The 17,745-nt window shown below is 40.6% G+C and overlaps 1 protein-coding gene across 1 annotated transcript in view; it reads left to right on the top strand.

The window, feature by feature from the left end:
* The window catches only part of LOC113526501 (uncharacterized), a 75,154-nt gene that overhangs the window by 48,358 nt on the left and 9,051 nt on the right, over positions 1-17,745 (top strand). The window contains exons 10-17 of the mRNA XM_053241578.1: positions 2,629-3,774; positions 7,574-8,646; positions 9,486-9,728; positions 10,277-10,409; positions 10,534-10,593; positions 13,832-14,124; positions 14,999-15,070; positions 17,648-17,740. Coding sequence (XP_053097553.1) covers positions 2,629-3,774; positions 7,574-8,646; positions 9,486-9,728; positions 10,277-10,409; positions 10,534-10,593; positions 13,832-14,124; positions 14,999-15,070; positions 17,648-17,740 — 3,113 coding nt within the window. The remainder of the gene's footprint in view (positions 1-2,628; positions 3,775-7,573; positions 8,647-9,485; positions 9,729-10,276; positions 10,410-10,533; positions 10,594-13,831; positions 14,125-14,998; positions 15,071-17,647; positions 17,741-17,745) is intronic.

Genomic DNA, 17,745 nt, shown 5'->3' with positions numbered 1-17,745 from the left:
TGTCACCTTAATCATACTAATTAATTGTCCAGCCCTACTTGCATTCTGTACAGCCAGCTTTGCAATTTAACGTCATGGTATCTGGTTGATGGTGGGGGTTCCAGTCACTTGCCTCTTTTTAGAAAACAAATACAAAGAACCCAAAAAAAGACTAATTAAAGAAACGTATAGCTGTATTGAGAAGGAGTATCAGCGTGTTAATTATGCAGATATGCAAATCAACCAGCCTCGGGCTTGTTTCTATAATAGGCACTAGGACTTGATGGCTCCAAATCCGTGGGTGGTATAAGGAGAAAGGAAGAACAGTCTGTACTACTAGAAGGATCTTACTCTACTTATTGATGCAGTAATAAGAAAAATATCAATTATAAACATCCACTCACTATACTAATGCCTGAGAGGCAATTCAGCATAGCCTGCTTACCAGCATGTTTTTGGGCACTGGGAGTGCTGAGGATTGAACCTCGGTCTTTAGTGCTGTGCAGATCCAGCGCAACCTGCTGCATCACCAATGACATGGTCTAATTTTTTTTTTAGCTTTTATTTTCTTATGTAACAGGGCCTGTGATGAGAGGGCTAAGTCAGTAGGGTCATCTGGTGAATGACGGATTGAATGGCACTCAGTAGGAGAAGGGTTATGTCTGACAAGAAGTAGAAAAACAACAGGAGGCATTTGTTTGCAACATAGCCAACCAAATCTGTATAGCCACATATATTTATTTTCACTGTCTGCTGCCTCCTGTTGTTGTCAGCATTAAGAGTGTCCTTACTCATTTTCTGTGTTCCTGAGATCAATATGTCTGAGCACAAGATCAGCCCTCCGCACACTCACTCCCTTACTAGCAGCCACCACCATGACAAGACTCATGTTGTCATGGCAACAGGAGGCAGTTGCTTTAGAGACTTGATGAAACAGGGCGACCAAGGAAATAATGGCAACTCACTGGAGAGTTTATGGTGGGTGGGTTATGGCGCTAAACATAGAACCTTAGCAGCCAGTGCAAGTCCTTCAGGCTCTTGTTGTGGCTTCTTTCTCACTCTCACTTTTTTCTGTGACCACCTGCATTCCTACATGCACTATAACTAATTCCATTGGCTGCACTAATGACTACCCACAGCTTTGAGGATTGAGAACTGATATTTATTCATTAAAGTAAACATTTGTTTTTGTGAACCCTCTCAAATATGCTCCGCTTTAAGCAAATAGTCACTGTCCAAGTCCAAGTGTCTTCTGCATGTTGTAGTCACAGGAATACAACCTCTTAATTGGAAGTTTTGACTTCTCTGAAATACAGCTGCACAGTCCACTCTTAAACAGGCTTAGCTCTTATAGTATCTTAGCATGTGACTTTGTGTTCCTGTGTACTGTTCCTTGCTGGTGAATTGGGCAGCCTGTTACTAAAGATGCAAAGACATGCTTCAAGAATGACAGTTTAAGAATAGGCTAAAATAGATTTCAGCTTTAGAACACCATATCTCCTGAGTGTATTTGTCTTTTTTTGCTGTTGTTTTTATTGGTTCACTGTTGTCATTTGTCTTGTGGTGGGTACGAATTTTATGGCTGGTAGGAATTTTGCATCTGTCTGACTCATCTTCCCCAGGGAGTCTAGCAGCAGCCTCCATACGTGACAAGATCAGATACAACAGACTTCAAATTGCCCTTTTCATGGTCACTGTTTTTCACTTCATTTGGCATACCTCCATCTTTGTTTATCCCTCTCCCCACACCTCTCCTTCTTTTTCTGACGGCATTGTGCTCTACTCCTAAGAAACTGTTTCACAATCAGAGCACACTAAAATGCCACTGATGTAATTGGCATCAAGTTAGGATTCTGACCCTGACAGCAATGACTTTCGAGGGCTGATGTACAAAGCCCCCTGCTGGTAGCCTGAGAATGTGCAGGTGCAGTGAAAACGCTATGAGATGGACGATTTGTGGACAGTGGATGTGTGAAGTATCAGATTATTAATCTGGAGGGGTGAGAGAGAGCGATAGTGTGTATTGATCAGTGCTATGACTAGTTGCATTTGTAGACTGCAGCTGGTAAAGATGATTTTCAGACTGTAAATGGTCGAGTCATGTGTGCAGGTGGCTCTTCTGAGTAATCTCACACATACTTCCTTTGGGGGAAAGGTAAGAGTTTTGATAAGATTGATAAGCAAAGATTATATTATAAGCTAGACCTTTTGCAGAATTCAGAAGAGGAAGTAGAACAGGAGGGGATGGATGGGAATAAAGCCGCCAGCGTGGAGAAAATGAGTGAGGCAAAAAGGATGGGCTATCCAGAAGAGGAGGGAGCTTATTTTTTCAAGCAACGAATAAGCTGCTACACAAAGAATCATGTGACATGAGCCAGGGAAATGGCCATCAGTTGGGGAGGGTGGATGGGGTGTCTGAGAGAGGGAGAGAGAGCACTGCTTCATTCTCACAGATTCTTGGTGAATTGTGGATCGTAGAGACAGAGAGAGAGAGGTAACGGTGCACACTCTCATCCGTTGACAACTAGACCAAAGCCAGAAGGGATAAATCTCAACTATTATATTGTAACACAGAAGAAAAAGAAGGAAATTTGAAAAGAAGACAAAAGACATTACATATATATTTAAGGACTAGACAGCAATAGCTAGAGGAGGAAAGCATGTCCTCTCTCTCCAACCAACAGCCAGCATCTCCATTCTCGGAGTACAGTGAGCTATGCAAAGGTTCTTCGATGTCCACACCCCCTGCCACACAGGGATGGGATTGGCAGCATGGTGACATTGGGTCTCCAAGGAACTTTGCTGGTACCACACGAGCACTGGGGCTGACTGATGAAGATAAGCTGTGTTTCTTTGACCCTCCAGCAGCAATGGGCAAGGAGACAGAACTGCAGGTGCCTGGAAGAAGTGCAATTCCTGGGAGCATGTCATTAAGCAGTGTAGGGGAGAGTCTAGAGAGCCCTCTGTCATCATCTCCCTCACCTGCATCCCCTGGGAAATTCACAGCATCTTTAGAATCTGCAGGTAACAGTGGGATGATGCCCCTTTCACAACTTTCAGGATCATCTTCACAGAACACTGATGTCCCTTCCCCTTTTGAATCTGTGAAACCAGCCAGTGTAGCAGAATGGAATCCATCACCACATGGCCTAAGTACAGAGACCAGCCCCAAGATGGGCTCTCCCCAAGCACCCCCTAACTACTGTGTCATAGGAGTTGTTAACGATAAATACCTTGAGGGTGGAAATGAAGGTGTTGGTGGAAGACCGGCGGCTGAGGGATCATCAAATGAGAGTGAGGAGGAGGGCGAGGTTCTTGAGCCTTGTTTCATGGGTCGAGCTGAGCAGCAGAGGAAGGCTATGAGGAGAGCCATGTCCGAGTGTTCCCATTTGTCTGTGCCAGCCAGCATTCAGCTACCAGACAAGTACCCTGGTGGAGGAATGCTAGATGAGCTGACCTCGCCAGGAGGAGGACCCCGTCGGCCTCACACCGGGGGCATGAAACGCTCACTCACTGTGGCAGACGATCAGCCCCCAACACCTCCACCAACCCTCTATGCTACTGGAGCTCGTAACGACTTGAGTCATGGAACTGGGACAACACTTCATCTAACCCCATTTCCACCACTCAAGAGTAATGGAAGCTTTCCGCTCTCACCCATGGAGTATGTTCCAGAGGGTTCAATTGTAGACAAGGACCAGGGTGTACTGTTGCCAGTGCCTATCACAAGCCGAGCTCTCAATGGCAGCACTACTGGTACTGAAGGCAGCGTCAGTCTGTTCCCTGTACTCGAGGGTAGGTGATGCAAGCCTGTAAGAAACCTGTAATTAACACATATTTATTGCAACAATATTAGTAAAAAGAAAAGATCATGTTCCTTTTTTGCCAAGTAAGCCTCACAGTAGGCAGGGCAAGTGTTGGTAAAAAATAAATTTAAGGTAAACATGGTCAATGTATATAACAGTGGGAAACTGAAAGATCGATAGACAGGTTAGATAGATAAGAATAACATACTTTTTGTATGTTTTATTCTAATTGCTGTGTGTGGGTTTGTGTGTGTTTTTAATAATAAAATTTTCTTTTCGCTTTGAAACTATTAAGACAAAAGGATACTGGCGCACCAAAAGTGCAGGGCATTAAACGGCTAGACTAGGATAGTAGGTCACTCTGACAGCAGTCTCAGCCTCAGACGCTCAGCCTACAAAGTAACACTGACTATTTTAATTATGCTGTATGCTAATAGAACTGCTGTTGTAATTACACTCATCCATGTATGTTTGCACCAGTTTGCAGAGGTTTTTTAGTGCAGCATAATGCAGACATTTGTCTAAATGCTAGCTTGTGTCCAGTAGCATGCAGGTTGACAAAAATAAGCCTTTCTGAGCAAGGTATGAGCCAGTTGCTGGAGCAAGAAATAGAAGCTGGTGGACACAGACGTGTTGCATAAATGGCCCTTTCCTGTCAAAAAAAAGTGTTTCTTGACCATGGTGTGTGGAAAAAAATAGACAATTTCAATTCTGGCTTACAAGACTAATTTGGAGGAGTAGTTTTACAGTCTAGAGCTTAGATCCAGACTGTGTGGTTGATGATTCTCTGTGTATTTTTCATTGGTTCACAGTGATATGACATCACTGCCAATCACATCTTTGTTAGAGAGAGAGAGAGAGAGAGAGAGAGAATCTTTTAAGTTCATATTTTTAGATGCACTTCCTTAAAATGCACACTCTGTTTCTTAACCTTGTAAATAGTGTCTCAAAAAGCAGAAAATGTGATAATTTACTGTCATGTTCATGGACGACTGAAACGCACTGTAAAATAGTATAGACGCAAATGTTCTGGAGAGCTTCTTTGTGATCTTGTCTCGTTTTATTCCTTTCCGTTAGTGAGGATTGAAGTGTTTAACTGCACAGTGTGCATTATTGCATTCTTAATTTTAGCCTCTTTTTACTATCCTCAGTATGGCTTATTATAGTAAGGGGATTTTCTTTGACCTGACTCAGTTTGCCTTTATTAATGCCAGTAGTGATGGCTGTTGAGACAAATTTTGCTAAACTGTTAGATATTTGAAGGTTAGAAGTTTAACTAATATTTTTTTGCAGCTGTTTAATTACCAAAACTGTAAATCATTCACAAATGCAATCTTTAGACCATTATTCAATGTTTGTCTTACTGTAAAGCATAGAATATGGCTTGTATATTTTTTCTAACTTGTTTGGGTCACAGCACCATAAGTAAATGTAATTTTCTTCTCATTTTAGATGGTAATCAAATGACTCAGGACCGATTCAGTCCAAGCACAGTCTTAATATAATGATTTTGAAAGATTACTTTGTGCTAAAGATTTTCACTGAGTAGAAATACAGTCTGTACAGTTTCAGTGGTTGACCACAAGCCATGCATTTAAAAATGTCAGATTCAGTTACAGAATATAGAATTGATGTGGCCCTGCTTGCTGCTAAGCAAATCTTAGTATATGTCTCTCTCTCTGTTTCTCTCTGTGTGTGCATACACTAATTACATTATTAGATTTATGTAATAATTTTATAAAGCATATACACTGATCAGTCATAACATTAAAACCACCTGCCTAATATTGTGTAGGTCCCCATCAAAACAGCTCTGACCTGTTGTGGCATGAATGCCACAGGATCTCTGAAGGTGTGCTGTGGTATCTGGCACCAAGACTTTAGCAGTAGATCCTTCAAGTCCTTGCGCTGTGGTGCCTTCATGGATCGGACTTGTTTTCTCCATGGTTTGTCCAGCACAACCCACAGATGCTCGATCAGATTGAGATCTGGGGGATTTGGAGGCCAAGTCAACACTTTAATCTCTTTGTCATGTTCCTCAATCCATTTCTGAACAATTTTTGCGGTGTGGCGGGGCACATTATCCTGCTGAAAGAGGCTCCTGCCGTTAGGGAATACCGTTGACGTGAAGGGGTGTGTTTGGTCTGCAACAATGTTTAGGTAGGTGGTACATGTCAAAGTAACATCTACATGAATGCCAGGACCCAAGGTTTCCCAGCAGAACATTGCCCAGAGCATCACACTGGCTCCTTCTTCTCTGCTTGCCTTCGTCCCATAGTGAATCATGGTGATATCTCTTCCCCAGGTAAGCACATGCACCCAGTCATCCACATGATGTAAAAGAAAACATGATTCATCAGACCAGGCCACTGACTTCCATTGCTCCATGGTCCAGTTCCGATGCTCACGTGCCCACTGTAGGCGCTTGCGGCAGTGGACGTGGGTCAGCATGGGCATTCTGACTGGTCTGCGGCTATGCAGCCCCACACACAGCAAGCTGCGATGCACTGTGTATTCTGACAGCTTTCCAGCATTAACTTTTTCAGCAGTTTGTGCTACACTATCTCTTTTGTGTGATCGGGCTAGCCTTCGCTCCCCACACGCATCAGTGAGCCTTGCCGCCCATGACGCTCGTTCACCGGCTGTCTTTTGTTGGACCACTTTTGGTAGGTACTAACCACTGCATACAGGCAACACCCTACAAGACCTGCCGTTATACTGGAGGTGCTCTGACCCAGTCGTTTAGCTATTACAATTTAGCTCAGATTCTTATGCTTGCCCTGCTTCTAACACATCAACTTCGAGAACTGACTGTTCACTTGCTGCCTAATATATCCTACCCCTTGACAGGATGCCATTTTAATGAGGTAATCAATGTTATTTACTTTACCTTTCAGTGGTGTTAATGTTATGACTGATTATGTATATACTGACCGGTGTATATACTGTTTGTGTGTGTGTGTGTGTGTGTGTGTGTGTGAGGTATATAACCTCAATGTTTCAAGCTGTAAATTGACTTTTATCTATAAACAAATGAAATTTTGCAAACAAAAAACAGACCTTAACGTGTTTTTTGTTTTCTGTTTTCAGTCTCTGCACTTTTTTTTAATTTACTATTTGATTTCAGGTGAATGATTTTGTTTCCAAATTGATTCAGACACTCATTTGGAAAATGCAGAGTCATTGTTTACACTGAAGACCTGAACAGCTGAACAACAACAGGGCTTGGGAATTGAACCTCAGATCATTTCTTGTTATACTGCTATCTTTTTTTTAAATGCTTGCTTATCCAACGCTTAGGTAGTCTGTCTTGACTTTGTTTTTATTCATTACTATGAAGAACCAAACATTGCATACACATCACTGAGGGCAACAAAGCACTTTTTTTTTTTTTTTTTTTTTTTTTTTTTTAAAAACCACCAGTTCTTCCTGCATATCGAAGTGTCTGAAGTGTGTCAAACAAAAATTGAGAACACATTATGCAAGTAGTAATTTTCATAATAAATTATTAATTAATTAATATGGAGACTACAGTAAGTGGAGCACCGTTCTACAAGTCTGAGCGTCATGATTATGCTGATGTACAATATGGTATTTAAAACTTATATGTATATATGTTATTATATATGTTTAAACAAAGGAATGTGTGCAATTGACAAAATATGTATTATAGAAGTATTTTTTGTCAGTCTGCAAGTAAGATCGAGCTGTGAATATTATCTAGGATTCCTGTTCTTCACAATGTACAAGAATAACATATTCAGTTTGTTTAACTTTTTTTTTTACAGTCAAAACAGAGAAAATCCAGCCAGAGGTGGAAAAAATAGAGAGCCTGGAGAAGGCTGATGTGTTCATCAAAGTGGACAAGATGGACGAGGTTGAGAAGACTGACAAGCCTGACCAGGTGGCCAAAGTCAAAGAGACCGATATAAAAGACAAAAAGGAAAACAAGGATAGTAGTGAAAAGCAAGATGCTTTTAACAAAGTGGCCAAAGTCGAAGAGACAGATATAAAAGACAAAAACAAGGACAGTAGTGAAAAGCAAGATGCATGTAACAAGGTGGCCAAAGTCGAAGAGACGGATATAAAAGACAGAAAGGAAAACAAGGACAGTAGTGAAAAGCAGCATACATTTGACAAGGTGGAAAAAGTCAAAGAGACAGATATAAAAGACAAAAAGGAAAACAAGGATAGTAGTGACAAGCAAGATACATTTAACAAGGTGGGAAAAGTCGAAGACACACCTGTAGCTGATGAGTCAGATAAACCAGACAAAACTGAGCAGCCTGACAAGACAGAAAAGATGCATATACCTGAAAAACCAGATACAAGTGAAAATGTAGAGGCAGTTGAGAAAATTCCTGATATAAAAGTTAGTGAGGGTAAGATAGATTTGTCTCCAGACATGGACAAAGAGGTGAAAGTGGAAAAGGTGGAAAATGTAGAAAAGGTAGCATTGAAGGCAGAAACTAGCAAAGTTGAAAAAGACAAAACAGAAGAGGGAAGTGAGAAAGACAAGCTCGATCAGAAGCCTCATGAGAATACAGAAAAGGACAAAGCTGAGGAAGACAAGCTTGATCAGAAGCAAGAAAAAGAGAAAGCTGAAAACGAAGTTGTTGAGTCGTGCAAAGATGTAGCCCAAAAAACAGATGCTGTGGAAGAGACAAAGCTGTCTGAGAAACTGGAAAAACAGGAGAAAACAGAAAAAGCTGGAACAGAGGTGAAAAAAGACCCATCTGCAAAAGTGGAGAAAGAAGACAAAACTGAAAAGGCCAAAAAAGCGGCACCTAAACCTGTGGCAACTAGTGGTGCCAGAACTGCACCAGGAAAAGACCTGCCTAGTCCAGAGAAGAAAACCAAGGTAAGTCGCATCCTTTTAAAATCATCCCAATTCTCCATTAGTCATGCTGCTGTTGCTGCTGCTAATGCTAATTTTTGTTTGCATTATTTAACATGCACATGCACACACACAGGAATCAAATCAAGTGCTAAAGCACGATTAAGGTCATTATACCTTGTTTGTTATTGCTTTCAGGGTTCCATGGTATGCTTTTTTGGCAAAGAGCACTGGTGCTCCTCATTTGAGGAAAACAGGAGCACAAAGAAAATTTGGAACATTTATTATTCATTTGGGCAGTTGGGCAATTTTTTTTTTATTTTGACCAGCTAACAGCTGCTGAAACAGAGCTGGTCAAACTGGTGGCTTTGCCAGCTGGTCTTTTTCTGCTTCCTTATTACTTGACTAAATTGAGCAAATGTTTAGTTATTTTCTTGGAACTACATGTCTACTGTGTTGCATTAGTAGTAGTCATAATTCCCAATTTTTTTCTGTCTACTAGCTCTTATCAGCTTGGCCTGTCTTTCAGCAGCTGGCAGTTGGTCAAACCCAGCTGGATTTTTTTCAGAAAGAAAAGTATTAATCTGTTAATTAACAATAACAGAGTGCACTGTGCACTGAAAAAGTGCCAGATTTTTGTCCAACCAATATCTCGCACACCTAAGGACCAAATGTAAGCAAAAATGCATGGTGGAACCCTAGCTATTAAAAACAAAAAGATTCAGCATTATAACGTTAGACTACAGGGAACAGGTGTCTTAACACTCCTCCAGCTGCTTGTGTCCTGCTGCTGTTATTTGTCCTTTTATGCTTTTGTTACTCCTTTGCGTTCCATTTTTTGGGTTTGCTATCCATCCATGCAGCCTGCTACCATGACAACCAAACCGAGCATGGCCAAGCCCCGGTTAAGCACGGTGTCCAGTGCTGCAACTGCTCCCAAGCGCCCAACCCCAGCCCCTACCTCCACAACCACCACCTCCGCTACCCTCAGCAAAAAAGCACCCGTGCCCAAGGCACCCACACCCACGGCTGGCACCAAGCGTCCTGCTTCGGCTGCCAGTCGTCTCTCCACCACAACCACAGTGCCCAGTGAGGTCAAGCCTAAGGTATGTACCTAAGTTCTCTCTTGAAGAATTAGATGATTGGCCTCTTTGAAGACTAAAAAGCACTTACTTCCAGAACTCATGTCCCTTTTGCTTGCATGGTTGACCTGTTTGTGGTTCATTTGCACTGCCTTTATCAATGTTCATCCATTACAAATCTGCTGAAATTACTGTGCCATATTCTCTCTATATATAATACAGTACATGCATATAATAATATACAGTACCTGTAGTGTCCCCAAGTTTTTTTGTTCCTTTTCCTTATCTGAGTACTCCTGTGAGTAATTATAAAACATTTTCTATATATGTAAGTTACATGAAGCTAGAAGTAAATATGTAATGGGGAGTTTGCTGCCATAGTTTTTAAGTAAAGTTTTAAGTAAAGACCATTATAAAGGGCATAGACATTTTGAAAATGGTGTGGTCATTCCCTTTAGAGCAACGTTGAGCTACTTCTGATAAAGTCTTAAGAAATGCAGGGCCTGGATTCATATTTTTTTGGTTTGCAGCTCATAGAGAACCCAATAACGATGTTTTTACTTCTTGTTCAGATGGCCACAGAGTCGTCAGTGCCAAAGTCCCATGCTGCTCCATCCCGGTCCACAGCCCCCAAAAATGGTACATCTACCACAGCAGTGAGCAAAACCAGCACATCAAGTGCCCCCACAGCACGGCGCTCTCTGGGTGAGTCTTTCAGTATAATTACTTATACTGAAATTATCATGTGGCAGTTTAATCACACTGAGAATTGTAAATTTTGAGTATGCAAGAAAGAAATTGACACATGGCATGATGTTGTTATATGCAGCTACAAAGACTGAGAACAAAACAGGGGAGGAGAAGAAGCCAAGTACTTTGAAGACCACAGGTACAGCATCATGCATTTTACATCATGCATTTTAACTATGACATTGTTACTCCAGCATCCAATTCTAGATTTGTAGCAAGGCAGAAGCAAACATGAAAGTCAATGACCTTTACATAAATAAAAGATTTTTTCCGATATGCAGTATTTGAATCAGTGATTAAAACATTTAACCTGCACTGACTTGCCAGTTTCGGGACACTTTTATAGCGTTATCTTGCAACTCTTCTACCCGTCAGAGCAGCTTGCAAAACTGATTGCATTGCTCAGTTGCTGCAAACTAGAAAGCTACCTACAGCCCGTTTTGCTTAATAGGGTTGAGTTCTGAGGACTATATAGGTTTCCGAAGCATTGAAAAGTCTGTCACGTTCCTGGAAACTCGTTGTGACACTACATGCATGACTTGAACTTGCTCAGCAGCATGTTTTGATAGACTCTGCGATATAGATCTTTGTCACTTGGATCTTAACGTGTGCCAAAAACAGAACATCTCCCACAAAATCAAACTGCCACCAATGATCTGTACTGTTAACACCAAACAGGACGGCGCCGCAGACCAGTGTTGCTTGTACAAACATGGATTTATCCAACCGGGCAACTTTATTCCAGCTCAATTTTTGATGCTCCTGTGCCCACTAGAGATACACTTTCATGTTCTATGATGTCAACATCAGTACCAGACATGGTATCTGGCTTTGTAGCCTATGGGGTAAACAGTCTGATAAACAGTGCTTTCTGAGGTGACATTCTGTACACCAAAACTGAACATCAGATGTGTTTTTCTTGCACATTTCTTACCATTCTCTACTGACCCCACTGATTTACAAGATGATATTACCCACAGGCTCACAGATCATTGTTAGTTTTTTATTTTTTTTTTTTGCTTTTCTCTTCCTTCTTAGTAGACCCTTAAAACAGTTCTGTATGGAGTGCCATACTATCATGATACTAGATAACACCGACTATCATGCCTCTTTGAGGCATGTCAAGGTCACATGACATGACTTGTTGAAATGTAGTTTGTGCAACTCAGTGTAATTATTAATTAATAAATAGAAATTAAAAAAAAACATATAAATGCTTTTTGTATCAACTTAGGTACCACAATTTTGCTACAAGCATTGTGTTATGAGACGTTTTGAGAACCATTTGAGAGGTGGTTATCTTTGCACAGTATTGAATTTGGAAATGTGCATGCGTTAAAATACCTTTCATTTTAAAATACCTTAAAATACCTTGATCTGAAGGTTCCTGCATTTACTACATGGCCGAAACAATATGCGAACCTGAACATCACAGCCATATGTGGTTCTTCCCCAAACTGTAGCCACAAATGTCTTTGTATACTGTAGCATTACAATTTCCTTTCACTGGAACTTTTGGGCCACAGACTTGTTCTAGCATGTCAGTGCTCCTGTGCACAAAGCAATATCCATAAAGACCAATTGTTTGACAAGGCTGGAGTGGAAGAACTCGAGTGGCCTGCACAGAGCCCTGACCTCAACCCCACTGAACACTGAATTAGAACGCCGACTACTTGCCAGGCCTCCTTGCCCATCATCAATGCCCGACCTCATTAATGCTCTTGTGGCTGAATGGGCAAATCTCCACAGCCACCTTTCAAAATCTAGTGGAAAGCCTTCCCTGATGAGTGGAGGCTGTTTTAGCAATAAAGGGGGACTAAATCTGGAATGGGATGTTCAAAAAGCACATATAGGTGTGATGGTCAGGTGTCAACAATATGGCCGTATAGTGTATCTTGAATGTAAACCAAATATGATTATTAAACATATGTTTACTAATTTCAAGCTTGAAATGGTCTTGTTCTATAATTTTTCAAATTTTCAGGGTTTATTTCTAGAAACAAGCAAAATTCTCTGGCAATAGTATAAAAACATTTAAAGTCTGAACTGTGTAATAGCTTCACAAACAGGCCAAATAATATTATATTTGATTTATAATAATCTCATAATAAGAACTCTTAGATACACTAATCAGCCATAACATTAAAACCACTGATAGGTGAAGTGAATAACATAGATTATCTCATTACAGTCGCTTCTGTCAAGGGGTGGGATATATTAAGCAGCAAGTGAACAGTCAGTTCTCGAAGTCGATGTGTTGGAAGCAGGAAAAATGGGCAAGCGTAAGGATCTGAGCGACTTTGACAAGGGCCAAATTGTGATGGCTAGACAACTGAGCATCTGCAAAAGTGGTTAGTACCTACCAAAAGTGATCCAAGGAAGGACAACCGCTGAACCTTGGGCTCCCAAGGCTCATAGAAGCACATGGGGAGCAAAGGCTAGCCCATCTGGTCCAATTCTACTGAAAAAGTTAATGCTGGCTATGACAGAAAGGTGTCAGAACACACAGTGCATCGCAGCTTGCTGCGGATTGGGCTCCATAGCCGCAGACCAGTCAGAGTGCCCATGCTGACCCTTGTCCATTACCAAAAGTGCCTACAAGGGACACATGAGCATCAGAGCTGGACCATGGAGCAATGGAAAAAAGTGGCCTGATCTGATGAATCACGTTTTCTTTTACATCATGTGGACAGCCAGGTGCGTGTGCATTGCTTACGTGGGGAAGAGATGGCACCAGGATGCACTATGGGATGAAGGCAAGCCAACGGAGGCAGTGTGATGCTCTGGGCTGGGAAACCTTGGGTCCTGGCATTCATGTGGATGTCCCACCTACCTAATCATTGTTGCAGACCAAGTACACCACTTCATGGCAACGGTATTCCCTAATGGCAGTGGCCTCTTTCAGAAGGATAATGCACCCTACTACACTACAATAATTGTTCAGGAATGGTTTGAGGAACATGACCTGAACAAAGAGATTAAGGTGTTGGCTTGGCCTGCAAATTCCCCTGCTCTCAATCAGACCAAGCATCTGCAGGATGTGTTGGATAAACAAGTCCAATCTATGGAGGCCCCACCTCGCCACTTACAGGACTTAAAGGATCTACTGCTAACGTCTCGGTATCAGATACCACAGCACACTTTCAGAAGTCTTGTGGAGTCCATACCTCGAGAGGTCTGAGCTGTTTTGGCTGTATAAGGGGGACCTATATAATATTGGGCAGGTGGTTTTAATGTTATGACTGATCAGTGTACATTTACCCATATTCAAGATGTATGCACTTGCTAAGATATCATTTTTTGCAGTATAGCCTATCTAGTGAGCTACACTATTTTTAATTTTGCTTACATTGTTGACCTCTTGTCTGTCGTCATAGACTCCGCCAAGCCCAAATCTGCAACTGCCAGACCATCCACCGTTACCAGTAGTACCGCAACCCGCACCCGTACCACTAAACCTACCACGACCACTAACAACATGACCAGCACAGTGCCAGAAAGGAAGCCTCCTGTACCCCGTGCTCCTCGAGCCAGCTCCACTACCACAACAACTAGTACCACCACCAGAACCAGCAGCCGCCCAGCAACAGCTCCAGCCCCTGATGTTAAAAATGTCCGCTCCAAGATTGGCTCTACGGATAACATCAAACACCAGCCTGGAGGAGGCAAGGTGAGGGGATTCTACTGAAATGCACACCTTATTTTTATAACTGTGCCACACAGGGTTTGGCTTTGAGCCTGGTTCCTTGCAAATTATAGCTCTCCCAGAAATCAATCAGGAACAGTGCAGCAATCCATCTGGTTACGAAATACAAAGGATCAAGGCTGAGTGATAGGAATGCAAAGAGTTATTATGCTTCTATTTATTTTTGACCTTCATGATCATATTTTTTCATTTTTTTTAAAACAGATTTAGGCTTTTCTAGATCCATTCGCATTGTTCCACTTTTAATGGCATATTTGGATTTATGCAAAAGAAATCCTGTGCTGCATGGCCTCAGTGTCTTCACATATATTCTGTACATAGCATCTGTTTGTTACAGTGTTAATTGTTCTTGTTTTCTCTTTTTCACTGCGAGCATACTTACGGCCTGAAAATAATCACAATTTAATTTATCCATTTTCTCCATCTGTAATACCATTTCTGTTCCTTATCTTTCACCCCATTAATACTTTTCCTGGCTGAGATTTCTCCTTGGACTTACTTGTCACCGCTACCCTTTAATACTTGCCAAGCACGTAAATTCTGTCACTGGTAGTATCAATATAGTGCACGATTCATTATAATATCAGCACTGCTGTAAAATCTGCTATCATGTACTCTTACTTCACAGCATGTTGAGTAAAACAATAAGGCATGAGTTTTAAAACCCTGATTCACTGATTACATTTCCCTTTCTTGGTCTTCACATTTTCTTCTGGTGTGGTTTAAAGGTTGTTGTTTTGCACTGATCTGTGATTAGTGTTTAAAAGATCAGAATCAGAAGGCTAATTTTTGTGGTGTGAGTGACTGACCTGTAGGGGATTTGGGGTTGTCTCCCCAGGTCACAGTTTCTCAAAGCAAGACGGATGCTCTGGCTCAGGGCTCCCTCTCCAAAGAGACCAGCCAGGGCAAAGTGAGTTCACTCCATCTTCCATACTTCACATACCCTACTCTTCCCACCAGCCTGCTGCATTATCTTCCTGTTTAGCCTGTTTAATGTTTTTTCTGTTCTTTCTCCAGCAGTCTTTCCTCTTTTATGGTGTCCACACTTTGTTTTATTTCCATACTTATTCCATATACTTCTGTTTTCTGTTACCCATAAATAAAAATGTCTGCTTATTGCTGAGTTTGTAATTTAAAATACCCTTTGTTTTCATGAGAGACTTTTATATTTTAATATTATGCATTATTATGTCCCTGGTAATGACAGATTTCCGTAAAATGGTCTGCAGAATTAATGCTGATATATTGAAAAATGGGCCATATAACCAAGTCAATATATGTGTGGTAGTCTGGAAAAACCCATTAAATATCACTGTGGCTGAATTCTTGTAAACACAAAAAATTGGATTTTGGCCAAAATTGGAATTTTCTGCCTATAACATACCTTGACACCTCAACATTAAGAAACTGTCAATATGTTTCACCAAAATAGTTTGGAAATGTTTTTATTTACTTTCCCACCCTGCCTAGGCTTTCTGCAGAAATCATATCCTGGTAAAAACAGTCAGTCTGCCTAAAAATATCTAAACTTTTTTGGATAGTTACATGCCACAGTGAAAGTTTAAAGAGAAACATATTTCATTTCAGTAGAAAATGTCAAAATTTTACCATCTGATGTTTTTTTCCAGGCTGCCACTGTAACATATAAGACGAATGTTACATGATTCTGCAAAACGTCTGAAATGAAGATGTTGGCTCTCGCTGGAGCATATACTAACTACAATTCTCACAATACTCACTACGTTTCCATTCTAAGTTGTTGCATGACATTACCAAAACAAAGAGGGCCATTTGCATCCATACATTAATCTCAAAAGAACTTTCTTTTAAACTACACTGAGGTGCTGACCCAGGTTTTGGGTGTGGGTGTGTGTTTGTTGCTTGTTGAGTGGGCAATTGTTGCTACTGATGCACTAAACAGTAACTCAGTATTGAAGAGCCTGAAGCTTAGCTAAGCAAATAATTGTAATTTTGCATACCGCCCAGAATCTTAGGCGAGTGACTATACATAAAATATGTCTGCAAGAAGTCTGGTAGGTTTTTTAAAATAGAGTTTTATGCATGGTGACAGGTTCTGCTGCTTATTGAGAACTGGTACTGAGCTATTAGTTGTGCTTGACAGTATGAAAAGCACCCTTTCACACCTTTTTCATCAGCCTTAAAAGGTTTTATTGAAGTTTGTTAATATACTGTCTGCTTGATGGTTATGTGGAGACTGCAATGCCACCAGGTACACAACATTTTAGTTCATGCAGCCAATTTATTCCATGACTACAGAATTTTACAAATGATTCTTTAATGGTCTAATTGATTTTATTTTTGGCTCAAAGATGAACATAATCACTGATTGATCAAAGTAAGAGTTAATTGTGCTTTCATTATCATGTTTGCTTGTCATTAAAAATGTTCCTTGAAACAATAGGATCATTCTTCAGAAATCTAAACAGGGTTCATATGGTCATGAAAATCCTGTAAAATTTAAAATTTAAAAATTGCATTTTACAAATCTGTAAAAGTGAGTTTTGGAAAAGTGTTTTGCATTATTTATTCAAATCTTGCTAAGACACTAGTGCACTCCTTTCAGACTTTTCCCAGTCAGATTACAGCTAGATTTGCTTGTGGTGAACGTAAATATGCTACTCTTTGTACATTTGGTATCAATTAATATCAATAAGCTAAGCAGGTTTCATTGATTTATGCTACACAAGATTTGTGTTTGTCATTCTGTTTTTCAAAGTTCGTTTCTGTTGTACATTTTAGTTCCTCAAAGAAAGATATTGATAGTTTAAAGTCATGAAAAGGTGATGGAAAATCCTGTAAACATATTCGTAAAACTTTGTGTAAAATGTTGTGTATGAAACTGATAGGATGAAGCAGATATTTACCTGGAATTAGATCACATTGAGGCATGCAATTAGAATCACATAGGAAAACTTATTCACCATATGTCATTGGGGCATCCATGGGATATAATTGGTAAATCTTCACTAAGAAGAAACTGTTTTCGTGAAGTTTTCTTTCTGCTCTGTATAAAGTAAATGGTGGCAAATTATATGTTGGGGATGATAATTTTACATTTTGCTTCCTATGTGTCACAACATAAATAGTCAAAATGCTTTGACTTATGTCCACATGTGGTCAAATATATGCTGTTTGATGTGATGTTTATTTGTTTTAGGTGATTTGCATCACTATGCACTATAATTTAAGTCATATGGACATTCTCAAGCATCTCTAGTACAAAAGGGTAACTGTATGGGTGCCATCTTGTTCCTAACTGGTGGTGCTATTTTAAACATGGCATGGCATGTACACTCTAGTTAAATGTAGTTGCTAGCTTGATGAATATCTTCATCAGCTTGTGTAGCACTTTGCAATGAATCCTTTTATGCTTGTAGATGCTTCAGCTTTCCCTCTTTTCCTGTTTTCCTCTTACCTGGTGACCCCTTATGTCCTTCTGCCCTGTGCCCGCCATGCTGTGTTGTAGGTTCAAATAGTCTCCAAAAAGGTGGACTACAGCCATGTTACATCTCGCTTGGGTTCCAAGGACAATATCAAGCATGTCCCTGGTGGTGGGAATGTAAG

This window comes from Pangasianodon hypophthalmus, chromosome 1 (genome assembly GCF_027358585.1).
Source record: "Pangasianodon hypophthalmus isolate fPanHyp1 chromosome 1, fPanHyp1.pri, whole genome shotgun sequence".
NCBI lineage: Eukaryota > Metazoa > Chordata > Actinopteri > Siluriformes > Pangasiidae > Pangasianodon > Pangasianodon hypophthalmus.
This window is presented reverse-complemented; position numbering and strand designations above follow the sequence as displayed.